The sequence below is a fragment of the Pecten maximus genome, chromosome 1 (genome assembly GCF_902652985.1).
Source record: "Pecten maximus chromosome 1, xPecMax1.1, whole genome shotgun sequence".
Taxonomy (NCBI): Eukaryota; Metazoa; Mollusca; class Bivalvia; order Pectinida; family Pectinidae; genus Pecten; species Pecten maximus.
In genome coordinates, this window is record NC_047015.1 from 22289592 (window position 1) to 22312419 (window position 22828).

General features: G+C 35.1%; 2 protein-coding genes across 2 annotated transcripts; one reads left to right on the forward strand and one right to left on the reverse strand.

The window, feature by feature from the left end:
• Positions 1–1355: 1355 nt before the first annotated feature.
• Positions 1356–10958, reverse strand: LOC117327895 (transmembrane protein 180-like). Its single transcript, XM_033885126.1, has 5 exons — positions 10920–10958; positions 8395–9356; positions 7337–7491; positions 6359–6442; positions 1356–5883 (listed from the first exon to the last, which is right to left on the reverse strand). Exons 2-5 carry the CDS (start codon positions 9274–9276, stop codon positions 5580–5582), a joined length of 1425 nt encoding a protein of 474 aa, XP_033741017.1. The 5' UTR covers positions 9277–9356; positions 10920–10958; the 3' UTR covers positions 1356–5579.
• A 2793-nt stretch (positions 10959–13751) lies between these two features.
• On the forward strand, positions 13752–19039 carry LOC117327902 (cytochrome c oxidase subunit 6B-like). Its single transcript, XM_033885139.1, has 5 exons — positions 13752–13829; positions 14918–14969; positions 15332–15398; positions 17623–17737; positions 18868–19039. The coding sequence occupies exons 2-5, from the start codon at positions 14936–14938 to the stop codon at positions 18928–18930; spliced, it is 279 nt and encodes a 92-aa protein (XP_033741030.1). The 5' UTR covers positions 13752–13829; positions 14918–14935; the 3' UTR covers positions 18931–19039.
• The last annotated feature ends 3789 nt before the right edge of the window (positions 19040–22828 follow it).

The window sequence follows — 22828 nt, forward strand, 5'->3', positions numbered from 1 at the left end:
AAGTGCTGAAGGGATCTTTCTCAAATTTCATAAGTAGGTTCCTCTTGGTTTCTAGTTATGCATATTGCATTTTGAGACTAATCAGAAAACAACATGGCCGACAGGCAGCCATCTTGGATTTTGACAATTGAAGTTTGTTATCGCTATTTCTCAGAAAGTATAATGAAGGGATCTTTCTCAAATTTCATATATAGGTTCCCCTTAGTGCCTAGTTTTTCATTTTGGGACCAATCCGAAAACAACATGGCCGACAGACAGCCATTATCGCTAAATCTTAAATTTTATATATAGGTTCCCCTTGTTTGAAAAGTACTAGAGGGCTGTTTCTGAATTTACACAGATTAGTAAGACTTAGAGGAAGGGAAAAGTAGAGAAAAGATCAATCTGACATGGAACCTATAAAGATCATTCAATGGTGGGCGCCAAGATCCCTCTGGGATCTCTTGTTTTAAACTTTCAGTTCTTCACTGGAAAAAATCTGTTTCTCTAATTGTGTCAACAAGAATGTTAAATAACATTTTTAGGTTAATAATTTGAACTATATGCTGCTGGGGCCCTAAGTACCAGAGTTAAGTGTGTCCTCGTTACAGATTGAATGTTAAGTAATTACTATGTATAGCATGTCAGTGGGTGTGTTGGTACTGAGGTTTTTGTCTGTTGTGATGTAAGTAGTTTATGTTTATGATTGAACTGATTACAAAATTCCCTAGTTTCTGTAGGAGAGGGGGACAATGTTTACTCCATGTTGTTATTTATAAATAGAATCTGCAAATGCTTTAAACCTTGGGAAGAACAGCTCAACTTGCAGTTTTACACAACTATTTGTCACATATAGCATTAAATGTGTATGCTAAGGTTTCAAAGAAAATGCAAGCTTATGGCAAGCCAAGTTGTCATTATTCACGGAGCAACGTTGATTCAGGGGTTTTTCCAAATTATATAAGATATCTCATATACTTTATATGATGTTTTATATAGTAAATAAGATATCTTACATAGGTTTTTTATACAATACTATACAAGATATCTCGTAAAAGATATGATATCTTATGAAGAAAATTTAATGAGATATCTTATATTTTATATCAGATGTCTTATATATTATATCAGATATCTTATATTTTATATCAGATGTCTTATATATTATATCAGATATCTTAAGATATCTTATATAATTTGTTTACAATGCTTGATCAACAATGCTCCATGAATAAATGACAACTTGGTTTGCCATGCAGGCTTTTCCCCTGCTTTTTCTTTAACATTTCACAAATAGAACTTCTATACAAAATACCTGTTCACTTCTGAAGTGAACAGATATTGATTTTACAATTCAAGGTACAACAACACAATTGTATATATTATATACATTTATTTTAAATAAATATAACCATTGTTTTTGTATTATCTCAGGATCATGACAATTTAGGGCTAAATGTAACATAAAATACATATGCCCAGTGATGTTGGATAGAGGCTATGATATAACCCATTATCATCTCACCTCGATAAACATTGACACCAAACACTTGTTGGTATGATATTAATGTTTATAAGACATTTTTCCCATGCACAAGAAAAAAAACACCTCATGTTTTGAATTTGACTTTTGTTTTTATTTATTCGAGTAAAATAGAGTATTTATAAGGGTGGTAAGTACAGATTAACGTCAGTATAGATGCTGGATAAATTATTACACACCTTTAGTCTGTCTCTTTAGAATTGGTCGGTCACTTAAAGTCTGTAAGAGTATCAGCTAACATCAGAAACTATAGCTGACACTATAAATTTTATGTGAAGATCCTCTACAATAGCTAAACATCAACTCAATTACAACCTTTACAAATTCTGCATCTAGAATAAATTTATATTTTACACATCGATTACATTGGTAAGCTAGATTTGTGACTCAAGTTGTTTTTACACATCGATTACATTAGTAAGCTAGATTTGTGACTCAAGTTGTGAGGCATAAACAACTTTTTGTGTTCCTATACAGGATACAGGTAGTCACAGGCGTCTGCATCTGGTTAATATTTATAGAAAAACAACATATGAGAGTCCCTACTCTATATACACATATGAGAGTCCCTACTCTATATACACATATGAGAGTCCCTACTCTATATACACATATGAGAGTCTCTACTCTATATACACATACGAGAGTCCCTACTCTATATACACATACGAGAGTCCCTACTCTATATACACATATGAGAGTCCCTACTCTATATACACATACGAGAGTCCCTACTCTATATACACATACGAGAGTCCCTACTCTATATACACATATGAGAGTCCCTACTCTATATACACATAATTTTTTCTATAAACCCTAACCAGATGCAGACACCTGTGATGTATGTTCCTAAAATTGCTAGAAAGTGAGATTTTTGACATTTCTGGTGAAAAAACATTGAGATATATATAAAAAATTCCTGATTACTACCCAGGTATGTGAAATTCTATATACATTGTATGAGGCCCAGAGGTTTACGTAGCAAATACATACTGTATGTATCAAACAAGCATTCATTTACTGTCACCTCATCTGAATAAGAAAACTGCAGCTTACAGTGAATAGAATGTACCACCAATCTGATTGGACAAAGCTGTGAAGATGTCAAATTTTATCAAATTGATTATTTTTAATATTTCATTGGTAAAAAAAATAATGAAGTAGAGTAAGAAAATACAGTATTGTTCATATTTAATTTTTATTATTATTCATTGTTCAATTAAACAGTGAAGTGTTTTTTTAATGGTCCCAAGAACTTTGTTGTTTTTTTAATGGTCCCAAGAACTTTGTTACAGGCTAAGTTGACTGTTTCCAATGAACACACGGGGAAAAGATATTTTATATTTAAAGATCTGATGATGGTTGGCTAAAAAGTAAATAATTTTAAAAACATGTACTTTACCATAATGTATGATATGATTTCAATAAAAGGAGTAACTTAATAAAAAAATCCTAAAGCATAAACTAAACCTACAACAAGCAAGTTCCTTTTTTCCTCATCACAGCAACCTTAGTTTATTTATCCCAACCTTCCATCACCAGACATTCATCACAAAAGCAATGAATTTCAAATATAATATTCAATTAAAATTTAAGAAATATCTTTCACAAACATCATCTGATAACAATATATACATTGATAACATAATTGAAAAAAAAAAATATATAAACATCTATAAATTGAAAAAAAAATCTAGTAAAAAGAGAAAAAAAACCTCTTGACACCGGCAAAATCTGGGTGAGTGGCTATAACTGTATAGTCTCACTTGTGTATACATAACATTTCTGTATTATGACACTGAATACATCAACTATATATACAACATATATGTTCACACTTCCTAGCAACATTTATAAAATAGCACTGCAGATAAGTTTATGATATAATGTACAATATGAGTTTGACCCGAGTCTTTTTGGGCCTTTCTAAATTAAAGTCTCCTTTGAAGAAATTTGCCCAAAATTTAAACAAATTGTTGGAGGACTGTATGCATGCAAGCATACTTACTTATCAATAATAGACCTGTCCAGATGATAAAAACCAGTAAACAAAAACAATTTGATCAAGATACAAACAAATACACAATGTACATGATAAAACGTGTTCTGGAAATGAAATCACAGTACAATAACCTCCATATCATTAACACATTATTACATCCACCACAAAGAACCTTACCTTTATCTTATAGTAGACTAGAACAATAAAGTTTTCCAAGACATTTTACCATTTTTTGTAAGAATGGGAAATGAGCATCAGAATTCCTGTAAAACAGATTTCTAGACAAGTTCTTTACCAAGTCTCAATATATTGAAATAGTTTGTCAAAAAAGTAATGATGAATTATTGATTTTATAAGAAGACTTTGATATACCACAGCCAATATTAGATTTTAATTGTGGAGTGACTAAACTCTATTATCAATAACAGTGCGGTTTTGTCTATGATATCTTCTGTACCCTGAGGTGATAAGTGTACTGTCTGTGCTTTAACAAAATCTGTTCATATTTATACTTAACCAAGAGAAAATCTTACAGATTGAATTATGCTTTGTTATAGTGAAAAAGGTTTAAAGCCCATTCTCAATTAAAATTGTGTCCCACAATGGAGAGAACTAGGCCAGCAAGCTACTGGTGAAATATTAAACCCTTGGGCTCTTAAGAAAAAGTCACAAAGGTATGTTGGTTTTGTTTCATTTCTCTTCCTTCTATTCCTCTTAATTCTTAAATTATTTTAGAACTGAAAACATACCACATACACAATGTTATACAACCATCAGTAGTTTTCTACTATGTACATCCCCTATCAATAACATCTGCATAGTTTAATTTTAAGACCTTGATTAGAGGTCTGACATAAGTTGTTACTAACAAAACCTATACAGATTAAGATGATATTAAAAGACTCTATAAGAAATAATAATACAGATTTGATCCAGAAACAAAACCAGGAATAGACACATGTAGTAGGTATGGGCAGCATGATTACTACATGAAAGTGTTGGAATCTCAAAATATGTAAATACATTGTAGCTGCTTTTGCAAATTTTTTACATTGAGTTTGACTCATATAGGGGCAAATATTTCCAAAATGCTGAATTCAGTATCAATACTGACCATATTCACCCATGCGTTTTTTAAATCATGGGTATAAGAAATTGAGTTAGAACCTTTAAAACTGAGACGGCTACAAAAAAAAAAGTACATTAAAAAGTGAGTGTGACTTTTATATATTATATATATTCCATGAGTAATACTGAGTCATCAAGGTCCAACACAATTCATTTTAAAGTACAAACCTTCAACATCAAGATAAGTGGAAGCAATGCATATTCAATATGCACACATTCATGAGAACTATATACAAATGTAGGACCATGCTGTTAACGTACATATTTTAGTGATAATCTTATTTCAGTGATTTTTACACTAAAAGCATTCCGCAAAATTATGACTGATCTAATTGTAGTTTATCTACATAGGTTTCTATGGCAAGCATTGTGATAATCTCATTTGGTTATGCACTGGAGTGCCAAAAAATCAGGACGTTTACAGTATTTGCCCATCCTTATATAATTTTGTCAACACTATCTGATCGAACAAATGATGAAAAAAATAATATATGAAATATTTATCCCATATACAGATATTTATCACATTCTTCACAGGACGATCCCATGGTCACTAGGATGGAATAACTTTCTCACACAGGGTAGAGAAAGACAGTGGGCATGCACTATGGAGCTGCCACAGTAGTGTTGCGTCCTCATGTTGTGTAGCGTAACTAAGTCGCAAATTGGTAATATCATCAATTTCGATGCATAATTTCATGGCACAATGAATAGGTTTCACATTAACTTACAATTTAATTTCTGTTTTTTTTTTAAGTAGGAAAAAATATCAAATATAGGTCTGTTCCATGGACAACCCTCATGTAAGAGTTTGGCTGGCCAGCACTCCTCATTCTCATAGAATCAGGTTGAGATATCTCTGTCCATGGAACAGACCCATGTAAGATTCTATTGGTCTAAACTTGAACAGACTTATTAAAATCATTAGTTTAAAATGTTATCTGTGGTTGCAGTAAAGACTTTATTGACCTGGTTGGTTTTCCTGTCCCGTATGGAATAGAATGACCAGGTGATCAGCTGTAAGGTACCAATGACTATTGGCTGGATACACAGCAATAAGAACATGGTGTCGTGGAGAGAGCTGATTTGAGGTACAGTCAAAGTTTTCTTATCCAGTTGTTGGTAGCCATAGGTGTTGAGAACTGCTACTGTCATCATTGGCGATAGGGAGATGGCAGGTTTGGTGACTAAAGCATTGTTTCCGTAGACCAGAGAAGATATTGGGTGGCTGGAATGACACATAAGCTTTAAGTAAGAAGGCTGTTTAAACCATTACATGTGTATTACACAGAGTGATAACTTCCTATAACTACATATGTACTTAACTCTCTTTAATATAGATTTTACAGTAGCAAACATAGTGTACTTCAGCCAAGACCTGACTAGCAAAACAACATATACCCTGCCTGAAACCCCATTTAGCAATACAACTTAATTTCCACTGTCTATTAAGAATCTCCCTTACTACTGTAAAATGTGGAAATTTATCGAGAGGGGAATTTACGCTAATTACATAGCATCCTTTTAATCGAGAAAATTTCCCCCACTCGTATTATTTTGATATCAGTTTGCGTAATCTCAGAACTACAAACGAATGTGGATCGATAGTTTACATATCGAAATCGCGAAATTAACCCCCCTCGAAAATAACGTTTACAGTATCATATTTTTTTTCTGTTCTGATGAACATTTTATAGTCTTACCTTCTGTGATGTTTTTGCATGTCTGTGTCCACAATATCTGACAGGGGCATATTAAACATTGAAAACATTGCATTGGCAAAACAGCTGAAAATAAACAAGTTATTATTATTTTTCTTGTCATGACAAGCAACTGATGATTAATAATGATTAACCGAGTTTTATATACAGCTATATCACAGCAACATCGTCATCTCAAAGTGATTTACCAATTATTATTTGGGCATTTAGCAACCAGCCAATGTGTTTTCTCAACTCCCTGGGGAGCATACAGCTGGAGCTACAATTACAGCTGGGACTCAAACAAGCGACCCTTCGGTCACGTAGATCTGCGTCCTTCCCTAGACCGCTGCGCCTCCAAAAAAGTCCAATATAGGAGTCCCAAAAGGCTGCTAGTAACAAAACACACCTCACAAATGTGGCCTTTAAAGGCGACTTAAGGTGAAATTTTATCATAGCTTGAGAGCAAGCAGCTTACTCTACACACCTTTATAATACGCATATTTTTTGATGTCTTCACTTCTGTGTACAAGTTTATTTTTCTAATGAAACCTTCAAAGCTAATCCAAGGTTATCAAATTTGCACCAGTTTAATTTTCTATATTGTGTTATTCCATTAAGCTACAGGCCACCTCAGTGAGGCAAAATATCTTTATCCTTTATTGGCCAAAAAAGGAAAACATGTGACCTTGAAAGTGGGCCAATGTGATTTATCTCGATAAACTTCATAGTTCTTCATCGCTGTATTCAAACTCCAATACCACTGATTAAAACCTTATGGGTCTTAAGAAGATAAAATTTTAGACTTAACACATTTTATCATTGAAAGCAGTTAAAAAACATAACTAAGTGAATTTAATCATGTAATTTTGCCATATTTGTCAGGTCTAAGATATTACAAGATTCAATTTCAACAACACATATGTATATTTTTTTTTGTATACCAGGCATATAAAATGGTTATTCCAAATCAGCCAATACCTGTCTAGAGCCATATACAGCATGAGTAAGATTGGATGGTTCCGTCCAATCATATACATGCCAATCCCTGCTGTGATCTTCCACAGAAAGCTGACCTTGATAGTGTTGTAGTAACCAATCTTTCCTATCAATGGAGTTGTGCTTATGATGAGTATCTGAGTAAAAAGAAAAGACAATGATAATGATATCACTGATCCAGTAATAAACAAGAGGCCCAGAGGGCCTGTATCGTTCACCTGGATATTTCACTAACTATGACAAAAACTTCTATTTGAATTATATAATAACCATGCACGTCCCCAGTTAAGGATCTAAAATTGATTTAGTCGGTATATCCAAAAGCATTGCTTTTTTTTTTAAAGAAGTTGTTTACCAGGTATATCAAATGCAATAAAATTTGATATAAATTGGTCCCCAGGGGTCAGCCCCACCATTTACCGGTATACAATTTTGAATCCTAACCACATAGTGATACTACCAGGCAAATATAAGCGATAGCCAATGCTCAGTTTCAGAGATGTCGTTTATATCAATATAGCTCCAATATTTGTACAACATTGAGTCCACACTCCATAAGGATGCTTCTAATTCTGATCAGCAGTTATGAAGAAGTCAATTATTGACAGATGGACGGCGTTACATGCTAGAAAACACTTGTCCTATTTATGGTTACTGGAGTTTATTTTGTCCTTGATATTCAAATTACTTTTCATTATATGAGTATTAATATGGACAGGGGAACAACATGTTGTTAAGGCTAAGGTGTGGCATAAGTTAATAAGCTAATGAAATACAATGTACCTATACAAGCAAAGAAAGAGTGACAGATGTTTGTTGTCGGTGGCATAATTTTATATATTTGGGGTAGGGCCTTTTTGTCCCATTTTGCGAAGAAAATTGGTAAATAAAGAAGGACATTTACTGGAGTAATTATAAATTGCAATTTTGTGAATTAAGCTTTAATATTGAATTAATTATCAACTCAATGAAGTCCTTGGGGAAAACCCCAAGGCAAAGAGTTTGTGCCTGATCATTTTGACTGATTATGAACATCTTACCATTGGAAGGAACCTGCTGCTACCATAGAAGAAGCTCCGTAACCATGGAAATTCTTCTATATCATGCAGTTGTACCAGCTCATCACCCATCACTTTCATAAAGTTTGCCATGAATGTTGTATGAAAAATCTGGAAAAAGTTCATCACCACAAAAGACACAAAGTTTTTGTCTGCGATGATCTGGCATGATAAACTAAGGTATGATTGGTTCTGTAAGCTCTTATCGTGCGTTATATCAGATTCTATTCCTGAGCTCATCTTCTCACGGTCATATTGAGTGTGACCATTATTACCAGTGTATCGAAATAACAGGTAGCTAGCCACACCTATACAAATGCTTGTAACCTGGAATCCAAAGAAGTTGGTTAAGCTGCCGGAGGTGTACTCCAGAATAGACACACTACATGCTCCAAATAAACATCCTATACTACCTATCCTTACAAGTTTCAATCTGTGGTCAGGGTCCTGCGATATTTCAGTGAAAAGTGCTGAAGCAGCTAACCCAACAAATGTCAACATGGTGTCCCAGAAGAAGAGTGTGAGAATGAGGTGCAGACCAACCATTATAGGGTTGCTTCCCCATGAAAACCAGGGAACAATGTACGACAATGCAAAGAACGGTGCTGCATACAGAATGCTCTCTCGTCGTGTGCGAGTGAACCGGCTGCTGGTTGAATCCTGCAGGTAGGCAAACAGTGGATCGTTTATAGCATTCCACACCAAGAAAAGTGCTTGGGCAAGATGGAACCACATCTGTTCTATATGGTAAATGTCCAAGAATACCTTAACATAGTAGAAGTTGAAGGATGAGGATATCAGTGAGAATGCCATAGCCTGCGATCCGTAGGCCAGCATACTCTGCCTCAGTGATGCTGATGCCATGTTTTCAGTGGTACGAGTAACCTGTCAACAACAGTTCAGAATGATCTTTGTCACTTTGGAAGTCCAACTTTAAAGCTTAACTGCAAAAAAATAAGAAATGGTTATTAATTTTTTTACAATCTTTTTACTTCTTCAAATGCTTTCCAATCATTATGATGGGCAATTCTTCATTTGAAACTGTCTGTTTTCATGTTGGCACTATCAAATTAAACAGTAGGCCAACCATTACCAACAAGAGGCCCAATGGGCCTGTATCACTCATCTACTTCTAATGCAATTTGAAGCCTATTTAGGTCACTTGTGGATGGTAAGCCTTCTTAGTTCATGCAGCCCTTGGACTTAGAATACCTAATTTTGCAAAAGTGGAGAGTATATATTGGTCACCTTACTGGGAACTGTGAGAGGTCACTATAATTTGAAGCCAGGCATGAACAGGGTATTTTTCATTACTTCTTCCCATTGATCATGATGACTCCAATTGAAAGCTTAGGAGACTGAAAGGCTGCCTTGGAGCTGCAGAACCTGAGTTGTGGTTGTCTTTGGGGGCAAAGACTTTATGAAGGAAGGAAGGAGTAGTGTAAAAGTGGAAAGTATACATGTACATGTATAGGTCACCATACTAGCTCAGATTAAAGAGAATTTCTCTTTAGCCTAGTAGTAGGATGTTTGCCTTGAAAGTGAGTGGTCCCTAGCTATAGTTTAATTGAAGCCTGGCTCAGGCAGGGTATTTTTCATTACTCCTTCCTTTTACAATCATATCAGGGACATATCTATATATACGTTCCTGTGAAGACATAGGCTGTTGACTGATTGAACCATACCACAATATAGTAGGCATATCTACAACATAGATTTTTAGTTGAACCATACTACAATATAAGAAGCCCGAGTTTCCTCTGCCCCTGACACCATATTACCATATACATGTACGTGGTGTCAGGGCCAGAGGAAACTTGGGCTACATTAGTAGTATAGGCAGCAAATCTCCAGTTTACAGAGTTATATCATTAAATAAATCATAACTTGGAACTACTAGTACTAACGTCGATATATATGTATGTATACTGCAGTATATATGAATAATATCAATTTCAATGTTGTCGTTACCAGTGTCATTGTCATGTATAGCAATCGACACTACGGGCAGTAACTCTTATAGAAGTCAAAGTAGTGCAATAACATAAGTTATGCTAAATTCCACGTCGCCCTACTTGTGCTAAATGAGTTCGGTTTGACAAGTTTTCACCAACATGGTATATTGTAAAAGTTACCCGATCGGACAACTGAACGTTAACAATGATATGCATCCATAAGCCGAACGGGATTATAGTGGTGTTTAAATGACATAATTGCCATTATAATTGACAAATGAGTTCGGCTTGACGTCATCGTACCGAGACGTGTAACATTTAACAAATTATTCGCTTACATGTACGTTGCTGACAGTAACAGTGAACAGCCATGCCAGGTGACAGTGGCTCCATTTAATTATCGTTGCAATATCATATCACGATCTAGCTATTTTCGCGTTAGTGTCAACACACAAAGAATATACTTATACATTGTACGCATAAGGTTATTGTAATTGCTGTTAGAGTTACTCCCGTGACACTTAAATAAAAAAAAAAACAGTACTTTCCTACCTGTTTTTGTAGCAGAACATCTTTAGCCTAGTACAGATATACCTCGGCGTAAGTAAATCAATTGTCTGTATCGAATCATTTTACAGGTCGAAAATACGTCATTTATTTAGGCCTATTAATTTTTTTCTAAATGGTAATGACTAACTTCAACAAGTTGAAGATAATGTCATGAGAGAGAGAAGAGATGCAGTCGTTTCCTAGAAAACCGAAAAAGATGTGTATATAGGTAAATTACTTAATTTTGGGGGATATATACTGACAGGAGGGCAGTCTAAAGGATTCAACTGTTGGCCAGGAGGATATGATATCTGGTGGAATCTTGTTCCACTCAGATATTGTATGTGGAAAAAATGATTGTTTTTATCATATTTTCCATATATACAATCAGAGACCAGAGACTTGAATATCAGGTATATACGTCTCTGCAGAGACCTATAGTATATAAATCTCTAATACAATGTATTAAAATATATGTATACCATACAGGTATACATACATTTCGAGTCGACGAAATCTCTGGTCATATTGTACTTTTCCGAAATCCACCTGCTTTACTGTAAATGCCAAGATTCGTGGGTAATATGTAAGTCCATTTTTTATGTAATGACCACCTCTGTGGGTGTTTAGTTGGGCTCCATGAGGAAAAATGCACGGCCAGACCGGGGTACGAACCCGGGACCTCCGAACACTAGCCGGATGATCTACCAATTGTGCTACTGGTCACCAGCGTTCATCCCAGTCCAGTCCGCTACACATGTGGGAAAAAAAAACCCAAAAAACGTAATTAACAAATTATCCTCATAACATTATGAAACAAAACCACATGATATCAGACACCTTTATAACTATCACCCTCGAGGCTTGTAATTCCAAATTCGCACTCGTGAAAATATTGATATTCTGTCATACTCGTGGAATATAATATGTTATGTTAAACGGGAAACCATCCAATATCCTCTATATATTTCACTGGCACAATGCAGTAAAATCCGTACTTATATTTATGTTGAGTATGATAAGGATCTCACTCACACGGACACGGTTAATGATGAGAACAATGGAAACAAACCTCCTATAAAATGAGACCTTACATACCCACCAGAAACGAGGAAAGAGTGGCCGGAACAATGATGAAATGCTTGATGCTAATATGCTAAAAACATGGCACTATAAGGTTTGCGTAGATTTTAGACAATTAAGCAAGATCACTAAGCTATTCTCGTTTGCATTGCCCGTCATTGATGACATTTTAAGAAGCTTAGACCAGGCTAAATACTTAATTGTTTAGACTTTAAGAGCGGCTGATGTTAAACTCATTAACTGTTGTCTTCAAATAGCAATCGCACATTTTCGGCCATATTTCATCATTGCCACTAATTACCTTATACATGTATATATATCTGTGATGCTACCGTGAAAATATGCACTTCACGTGTTGGTAACATTTCTCCACCCAGGGATGCGACTCCGTTAAGAATCCTGGTCACGACACCAGAAATGCAGACATGTGACGAAACATCCAACACATGCCTTTAAATTCTTGTATATTCATCATTAAAATCCAAACATGTTCAATCGTGATCGTATATTTTGGTTTCTTGTTTCACATCTTGCTCTCCTTTCCTCCTGTTAGTTTGTGTACTGATACCTGAGTTATTTAGCTGATTAATTCGGTCACTAACCCATAAACAAATATTGATTACTGCAAGGCTGATATGTCTTTGATAACAGTAATAGTTGGGTTAAAATCGGTTAAAAATATAAGAGAAAAGTATATTCCAAATTATCATTTGGCGTATACTAACTCATATAATGCAGATTGGTTACTCCATGGTTAGTATATATCTTTAAAGTAAAATTCTCACGTGAAAGTCGATAGATTAAAAAAACCTTACATAAACCAGAGACCTATATACTAATATATAGGTCTCTGATAGGACGATGTTTCTTTTTCAAAGAGTTTAGTCAGTAAAATTTCTTGAGAGATTTTAAATGGCAATAATTTATCTTTTTTTCATCCGCAATTTTCCTTAGAAATTTTAAGGACAATGCAGTATCCTAGATTTATTAAAAGACAGTATTTTATTTGTTTATGCAGAGACCTATATACTAAATTTAAAATTAGTATAGGTCTCTGGTCCAATCGAACACTTTTGGCACGTGTAGTTGAATGTAGCCACGCAATCTTTGTTGTTAATATAAAATGGATACGTGTAGATGGGGGCGTAAAAATGTTCCAGTATCATAAGACCCTGCATTCATAACACATATGTGAATGCTGGATGTATAAAGGGGATATAGGTCCCGTTATCAAGTTATTTGTTGTATTATCTTTATTTCCGTGATAAAGTAATGTTTTTATTCTTCAATAATCTATTATTTATTTTAATCGATCGCAGCAAGAAAGGTTATATTATTTCATTCATGACAAATATTTTTAAATCCATATTTTGGTCAGGGATTTGTTTTGGTGACACAGAATGACTAGTCCCAAAAAGTACAATTCTTACTTCGGTAGATAAAGTTTCTGAACTAAGGTAGAATAAAAATAATTGAATGAGATCGCCATGAATGTCAATATTCATGTTCATTAGGCCTATTTTCCGCCCGTGTCGCACATACATGTATTCAAGAAACTCTAGAGAGGTTGATTTAGGCATAGACGTAAGGAAGATTTTAATTGAATTGCAAATAGGAAGAGCACATTTATTTCTGAAGTTTCTATCATCACTAAGAAGCTTAGTACAAATATGTATTTTGAGCTAAATTGTAAGTTCGCACGAGTTTCATATTTTCCCTCTAGGCATTGCTGAGTAAGGTTCGTTTGACAATTTGTCTACTCTGATAAAGTAACATTTACACACTTCGGAGATCCGGTTCCGGTTGCCATTTTTTTTATCAATCCAGTAGGTAGGTATTGCAGCGGTGTTTCTTGCTTTCTTGGCTAGTTTTCTTTATATTTATCTACAAGAAACTGATAGTGTGGTCGAAAAATCATTTATCATTGACAATAACTGCGTTACAATAAGGCAATTTTCGGTCATCAATGAAAAAATCGAAACCCTTTCTTATGACCCTCCATTGCCCTTGATTTTGGATTGAAGATCTATTTCAGTATTTGCAGCTCTGTATAAATGGAGGACGTGTCTTTCTCCTGGTTATACGATAGGGCTATCGGTATCATCACATGCATTTTTATTTCAATTCGTATACGTGTTTATTGCTGTGCGTCATCATTGTATTTGAATTGTACTAGGGTCACGTAAAAGTCACACGTACGGATAGTAAATTTAGGATACAAATGATAAGTGAATAAGCACTCTATTATAACTGCAATACTCTTAGTCAATAAAAATGTACCATTTTAGAATAATTCAAATTTTGACGTGACTCTCATCATTCACATGTGTCTGGTTGCACAGTTTGCCTGCAGTGATCCTTTAAAAAAAGCTTGAGTATTTGCATCCTCAATACTCCATTACATTACCCGAGTTTCCTCTGGCCTTGACACCATATCTGCTGCTGCATGAAAGACGTGGAATTCTTTGACACTCTCTTGTGTTGCTATGATTTTGGTGCAGATAAAATAAAATCGGGCATGACATAACACCTACCTAACATTTTGGATACATGTCCAAAAATCATAGCGACATGTAACGGTGGATTTTACAAAGGAGGTATAAGGCAAAGTTGAATATGACTCAATTTGTTTTACAAACAGTCATAAATTGTTTGACCTTATGGTAGAATGGTACCAATATTTATTAATATGGCAGCATAATTTGTAAATGGTTGAGAAAAACCCCCCCAAAAAACTTGAACACTCAATGCTTGAGCCTTCATTTAACAGATACTGAAAGTTGATCTGCTTATAATTAACAGTTATATTACATATATTTTTTTTACTTTTGTTATTTTTTATTCAGATTTTCCACATAAAGGAAACAGTTACATATAATGTAACAAACACTAATGATATATTTCTCTTTCATTTATAGATCAAATCACATTTCAAAATGACTGATGTAGAAAAGATTTCAAAACCAGACGGTAAGTACCTACATTATACATATATTGGATTCATTTAAGGAATATTGTGTATGAAATTAAATTGTGTATGTTGCGTATTAAAAGGCTAAAGGTCATACATGACATGATGAATGATGGAAAAAATTAACAACAACAAAAAGAATTGCTTTTGTTGCATTATTTACTTATCAAAGTTCCATTTCAACTTATCAAAATCAAAGTTCCATTTCAACATTAACTGGTACTGGAATACTGACAATAATGTATATGATTGATACCTTGTGAAGTCATTGTTTGGTTTTAAGATATTTCTCAACACAACTAGAGGGTCAGTTCATGAATAATATTCAATCACTTGAATAATATGTTGTAATTATTTGCAGTTAAAATCCGTCAGCTGCAGTACACCCCTCGGTATGATGCCAGATTTCCCAACCAGAACATGAACAAGTAAGTTTTGTGTTTGACAGAATGATTAAATTGTGTAATCCAATAATCCATATTGTAATGCAATAAAGATGGATTATGTAAATCATCTGTCTATAATTATTTAACTGGTTGCTTGTAGGATGTGTATAATTATTAGTCCCCTACCGGTGAAACCCGGGGGGGGGGGGGGGACTATAGATTTTGCCTGCATCCGTCTGTCCGCCCGTCAGTCCGTCCGTCCGGTTAAAGTTTTATAATGGCACACCATTCACTTAATAATGTTATTAGGATGCTGATTCTTTGCATAGAGGTTCTTTGGGTGTGTGGCATTACTTTTGTATGGTTAAAACTGAAAAAAAATTATTTTCATTTTTGGAAAATTTTGGCATATTATGAACTTTACTTTTTTTCTGTATTCTTCATGTAAAAGTTTTGGTTAAAGTTTTATAATGGCACACCATTGACTTAATAATGGTATTAGGATGCTGATTTTGTGCATATAGGTTCCTTGGGTGTGTGGCATTACTTGTGTATGGTTAAAACTGAAAAAATTATTTTACTATTTTTTTTTTTTAATTTTGGCATATTATGAACTTTACTTTTTTCTCTAGTCTTCAGGTTAAAGTTTTGGTTGAAGTTTTATAATGGCACACCATTCCCTTAATAATTGTATTAAGATGCTGATTCTTTGCATAAAGGTTCTTTGGGTGTGTTGCATTACTTTTGTACAGTTAAAAGTGAAAAACAATATTTTCATTTTTTGATTTTTTTTTCCATATTATGGACTTAACTGTTTTCTCTGTATTCTTGAGGTTAAAGTTTTGTAATGGCTCTCCATTCACTTAATAATAGTATTACTACTATGCTGTGCTATGCAGAATCATGTTTATATTTCAATCCAAGGCTGTTTTTACACATTTCACTTTAAGTTCACTTAGATTCTTTTACTCTGTACAGTAGACATACCAAAAGAATACCTGAATATCTTTTAGGGGCAGGAAACATTGTTTATTCAACCCAATAGAGTTAAATTTACACATTGTTTGGAATGAACTTGTTTTCATAAAATAATCATGTTTCAGTTTTGGCTAAACTTTTTTGCTCAAATTTGGCTAAAGTTTTACCTTGGGGCACCGGTAGGGGACATGTAATGGTTTAGCAATACTCACAGAATGCTTGTTTAACTGGTTGTTTGTAGGATGTCTATAATTATTTAACTGGTTGTTTGTAGGATGTCTATAATTATATAACTGGTTGTTTGTAGGATGTCTATAATTATTTAACTAGTTGTTTGTAGGATGTCTATAATTATTTAACTGTTTGTTTGTAGGATGTCTATAATTATATAACTGGTTGTTTGTAGGATGTCTGTAATTATTTAACTGGTTGTTTGTAGGATGTCTGTAATTATATAACTGGTTGTTTGTAGGATGTCTATAATTATATAACTGGTTTGTAGGATGTCTATAATTATTTAACTGGTTGTTTGTAGGATGTCTATAATTATTTAACTGGTTGTTTGTAGGATGTCTATAATTATTTAACTGGTTGTTTGTAGGATGTCTATAATTATTTAACTGGTTGTTTGTAGGATGTCTATAATTATATAACTGGTTTGTAGGATGTCTATAATTATTTAACTGGTTGTTTGTAGGATGTCTATAATTATTTAACTGGTTGTTTGTAGGATGTCTATAATTATATAACTGGTTTGTAGGATGTCTATAATTATATAACTGGTTGTTTGTAGGATGTCTATAATTATTTAACTAGTTGTTTGTAGGATGTCTATAATTATTTAACTGGTTGTTTGTAGGATGTCTATAATTATTTAACTGGTTGTTTGTAGGATGTCTATAATTATTTAACTAGTTGTTTGTAGGATGTCTATAATTATTTAACTAGTTGTTTGTAGGATGTCTATACTTATTTAACTAGTTGTTTGTAGGATGTCTATAATTATTTAACTGGTTGTTTGTAGGATGTCTATAATTATTGAACTGGTTGTTTGTAAGATGTCTATAATTATTGAACTGGTTGTTTGTAGGATGTCTATAATTATTTAACTGGTTGTTTGTAGGATGTCTATAATTATTTAACTGGTTGTTTGTAGGATGTCTATAATTATTTAACTGGTTGTTTGTAGGATGTCTATAATTATTTAACTGGTTGTTTGTAGGATGTCTATAATTATTTAACTGGTTGTTTGTAGGATGTCTATAATTATTTAACTGGTTGTTTGTAGGATGTGCTGGCAATACTATGTAGATTACCACCGCTGCGTTAGGAAAATGGGAGAGGACTACGATGGATGCATGTACTTCAAAATGGGTTACTCAACCCTCTGTCCCTCTGAATGGGTGAGTACAGCCAGGAAGCTGACATAACTGTGATTATGACCTTCATACAGTATGCACCGATATGTGGCTTGATCTGTTACATTAGGAAATTAAAGTTGTTGAATTGAAGTTGGTTAAACAAAGCCTAGTCATATGTTGAACACATGATATTAAACAAAGCATTGAGTAAAATTACTAGTAGTTACTAAGCTCATATCAAATCTGACCTAGAGGTTTATATAGGTGGCTACATTGGGTACTAGTTAGGTCATATTTAGCCTGACCTAGAGGTTTATATTGGTGACTACATTGGGTACTAGTTAGGTCATATTTAGTCTGACCTAGAGGTTTATATTGGTGGCTACATTGGGTACTAGTTAGGTCATATTTAGTCTGACCTAGAGGTTTATATTGGTGACTACATTGGGTACTAGTTAGGTCATATTTAGTCTGACCTAGAGGTTCATATTGGTGACTACATTGGGTACTAGTTAGGTCATATTTAGTCTGACCTAGAGGTTTATATTGGTGGCTACATTGGGTACTAGTTGGGTCATATGTAGTCTGACCTAGAAGTTTATATTGGTGGCTACATTGGGTACTAGTGAGGTCATATTTAGTCTGACCTAGAGGTTTATATTGGTGGCTACATTGGGTACTAGTTAGGTCATATTTAGTCTGACCTAGAGGTTTATTGGTGACTACATACGGTACTAGTGAGGTCATATTTAGTCTGACCTAGAGGTTTATATTGGTGACTACATTGGGTACTAGTTGGGTCATATGTAGTCTGACCTAGAGGTTTATATTGGTGGCTACATTGGGTACTAGTTAGGTCATATTTATTCTGACCTAGAGGTTTATATTGGTGGATAATTGACTATGTAATAGGAAAGGAATAGTTAATTGATAACAGTTACAGGTTTCTGTATTTTGACATTGAAAATCAAGATTTCATTTTAATGTGCACAAAAATATTCCAATTTTATAATTATTAGTGATCTAAATATTTCTGATTGTGTTTCGAAATTTTGTTATCAGTGTAAATTATATTACTGTAACAGCAACCTTTTTCTGGTTGCTTATATAGTGATTAATAATGATGTTTTATGTGTTCATGTATTTAGAAACATCTTACTTTTCTATTTCAGACTGAGCAATGGGATGCACAACAGGAGAAGGGATTTTTTGCATGTCGTATCATGGATAAATAGCAAGTGGCAGAATGTGTGTAGACTTCATGATTTGTGGATGTTGTCAGGATTCAGTGATAAAGATCTTGTGTTACATTAAATATTAATAAAAGACATCTTTGAATTATAATCATGCATTTTGTTTTTTATGCCTCCACCATTTTATTGGCATATAGTGTTACTATTGGCCACCATTCACCAATTCCATAACCACTTATTATAATGATAATGCCAGTCAAGTTCTGTTATGGTCATTGATTTTTTCAGAGTTCAGGTACATAAGGTAAAGTGTCTTGCCCAACAACACAACAGAACAGATTGGCCTGTTTCTCAGCTACCCGAGAAACAAGTCTAGCATGGGTTAGGAGTGTCAAATCACACAACTTGGATTGACCTCAATTAGATGGTCAGTGTTAACGTTGTTACCAACTGAGCTATCGCAGCCCCCTGCCTCAATAAGATGAAGAGGTGTTTTCAAAAATTTATAATTAGATATTTTGATAAATTGGGTTGTAGATCGCAGATAGTTTAAACTAGTATAATCCATTAGAACTGCCTGTAGCTAGAGAGGAGGTCACATGAAATACTTATAATGCAGTAAAGTTGTTATTTAGCAAGTCTTAAGCAATTAAGCCTTTCCTTCTAGAAATGTTGAACATTTTTCAGTTATCAGCATCCTATTAAAAGATTATTTTAACAAATTTTAACTGTTGTACCAAGCTAGAATCGGGCAAAACAAATACAGACACCAGTAAAATCTGTATACCGTCCTCATTTTTAGCTCACCTGGACCGAAGGTCCGGTGAGCTTATGCCATGGCGCGGCGTCCGTCGTCCGTCCGTCCGTCCGTCCGTCAACATTTGCTTCAAATCGCTACTAGTCATAAAGTTCTTATTGGATTTTGACCAAATTTGGCCAGAAACATCCTTGGCAGAATGGGAACAGATTTTGCATAAATGGTGACTCTGACCCCTGAGGGACCAAAGGGGTGGGGCCCAATAGGGGAAATAGAGGTAATTTCTTTAAATCGCTACTAGTCATAAAGTTATGAATGGATTTCAACCCAATTTGGTCAGAAACATCCTTGGGGGAAGGGGAACAGATTTTGCATAAATGGTGATTCTGACCCCCGAGGGGCCAAAGGGGCGGGGCCAAATATGGGAAATAGAGGTAATTCCTCTAAATCGCTACTAGTCATAAAGTTATGAATGGATTTGAACCAAATTTGGTCAGACACATCCTTGGGGGAAGGGGAAAAGATTTTGCATAAATGGTGGCTCTGACCCCAAAGGGGCCAAAGGGGCGGGGCCCAATAGGGGAAATAGAGGTAATTCGTTTAAATCACTACTTGTCATAAAGTTATGAATGGATTTGAACCCAATTTGGTCAGAAACATCCTTGGGGGAAGGGGAACAGATTTTGCATAAATGGTGATTCTGACCCCCGAGGGGCCAAAGGGGCGGGGCCATATATGGGAAATAGAGGTATTTCCTCTAAATCTCTACTAGTCATAAAGTTATGAATGGATTTGAACCCAATTTGGTCAGAAACATCCTTGGGGGAAGGGGAAAATATTTTGCATAAAATGTGGCTCTGACCTCAAAGGGACCAAAGGGGCGCGGCCCAATAGGGGAAATAGAGGTAATTCGTTTAAATCACTACTAGTCATAAAGTTATGAATGGATTTGAACCCAATTTGGTCGGAAACATCCTTGGGAGAAGGGGAACAGATTTTGCATAAATGGTGGCTCTGACCCCAAAGGGACCAAAGGGGCGGGGCCCAATAGGGGAAATAGAGGTAATTCCTTTAAATCGCTACTTGTCATAAAGTTATGAATGGATTAGAACCCAATTTGGTCCGAAACATCCTTGGGGGAAGGGGAACAGATTGTGCATAAATGGTGACTCTAACCCCCGAGGGGCCAAAGGGGCGGGGCCATATATGGGAAATAGAGGTATTTCCTCTAAATCTCTACTAGTCATAAAGTTATGAATGGATTTGAACCCAATTTGGTCAGAAACATCCTTGGGGGAAGGGGAAAATATTTTGCATAAAATGTGGCTCTGACCTCGAAGGGGCAAAAAGAGCGGGGCCCAGTGGGGGAAGTAGAGGTAATTCCTTTGAATCGCTACTAGTCATAAAGTTATGAATGGATTTGAACCCAATTTGGTCCGAAACATCCTTGGGGGAAGGGGAACAGATTTTGCATAAATGGTAGCTCTGACCCTAAAGCGGCCAAAAGGGCGGGGCCCAGTGGGGGAAATAGAGGTAATTCCTTTGAATCGCTATTAGTCATCAAGTTATGAATGGATTTGAACCCAATTTGGTCAGAAACAGGGGAACAGATTTTGCATAAATGGTGACTCTGACCCCGAATGGCCAAAGGGGTGGGGCCCAATAGGTGAAATAGAGGGAATTCCTTTAAATCGCTACTTGTCATAAAGTGATGAATGCATGTTCTATAAACAATTCTTGAGGTCTTTCAGACCTTCGAGAGTCTGGACTTCATTAATCTTTAAAGCAGTTCGGATTCCCACACTATAACCATATATAGCATTGTTAGAGTTTTACAAATAAAACAAATTGAATATGAACATTATTTCGACATTTGGTCTAATCCAACAAGGTGAGCGATACAGGCCCCATGGGCCTCTTGTTCAAACTAGACGAGTTAAAAACCCTCAGAAATCTATATATTTATAGCATTCACAAAGGTCACACATATTAATGACAAGAATTCCATAGATGGGGATGTGTCACCTACACAGAAAGTTGGGTGATAATAGGAGTTATTGTACCAGAACGGATTTTCTATTTAACTGTAACCTTGACCTTTGGACCAGCAAAAAAAACCCCATCTGTTGCAAGCACCTCTGGTAAGGAAAAACTGCATGAAGTTAAGAGTTTTATCTGCCCAAGGGAACTTAAGTTATCACACAGAAACAAAATTTATATTTTTACTAAACCTTGACATCCGGCACTGAAAAGCAATCCCAAACAAGCTTTTTTGGTAAGGAAGATCTGCAGGAAGATATCTGTACATGTAGTTTCTTCAGCTCAAGGTCGCACATAAACCTCTGTGGACAACACCGACATAGTGATACAAAAACCATAAAAATCCAAGTGTTCAGTATACACATTTGATCTATTGAACGAGATCCCAGAGGCATCTTGTGCCCACCATCGAAAAATCTTGTTTGGATATTTGTAACTGATCTTTTCTCTACTTTCCTCTTTTTCCTCCAATTCATTTGAAAACAAGAGTAACCTGCATGTTAAGTGACAAAGGTCAATCACAAACTCTCTGAAATTGGGTTAACAAACTTTAACTAACACAAGAGGAATCTGAATGAAATTAAAAAATAGTCATGAAGAAATATCTCCGGGGGGGGGGGGGGGGGGGGGGGGGAATAGTACTGACAAGATTTGAAATGGCTGCCTGTCAGATATTGTGTTTTCATATCAGTCACAGATTGGAACATGCTCAAGAAGGTACCAAGGGGAACCTTTAGGTGAAATTTGAGAAAGATCAATGAAGGCCTTACTGAGAAATATTGATAATAAACCACAACTGTCAAAATGGTCACCTCTCCACCATCTTGCTTCTGATCAGTCTCAAAATGAAATATGCATAACAAGGGAGTGTACAGGTGAAATATGAGAAGATACATGAAGAATTTATGATAACAAACTTTCACCATCAAACTTCAGAATGGCTACCTATCTGCCATCTTGTTTTCAGATCACTCTGTAAATGGAATATAAGCAACTAGGGATCAAAGGGAGCATACGGGTAAACTATGAGAGGATCCATTAAGAACTTACTGAGAATTAGCAATAACAAACTTAACTATAATAATTCAACAAGGGCCTGTTGGAGGGCCACAACATATGCCCGCCGCAATATTTGACACTTGG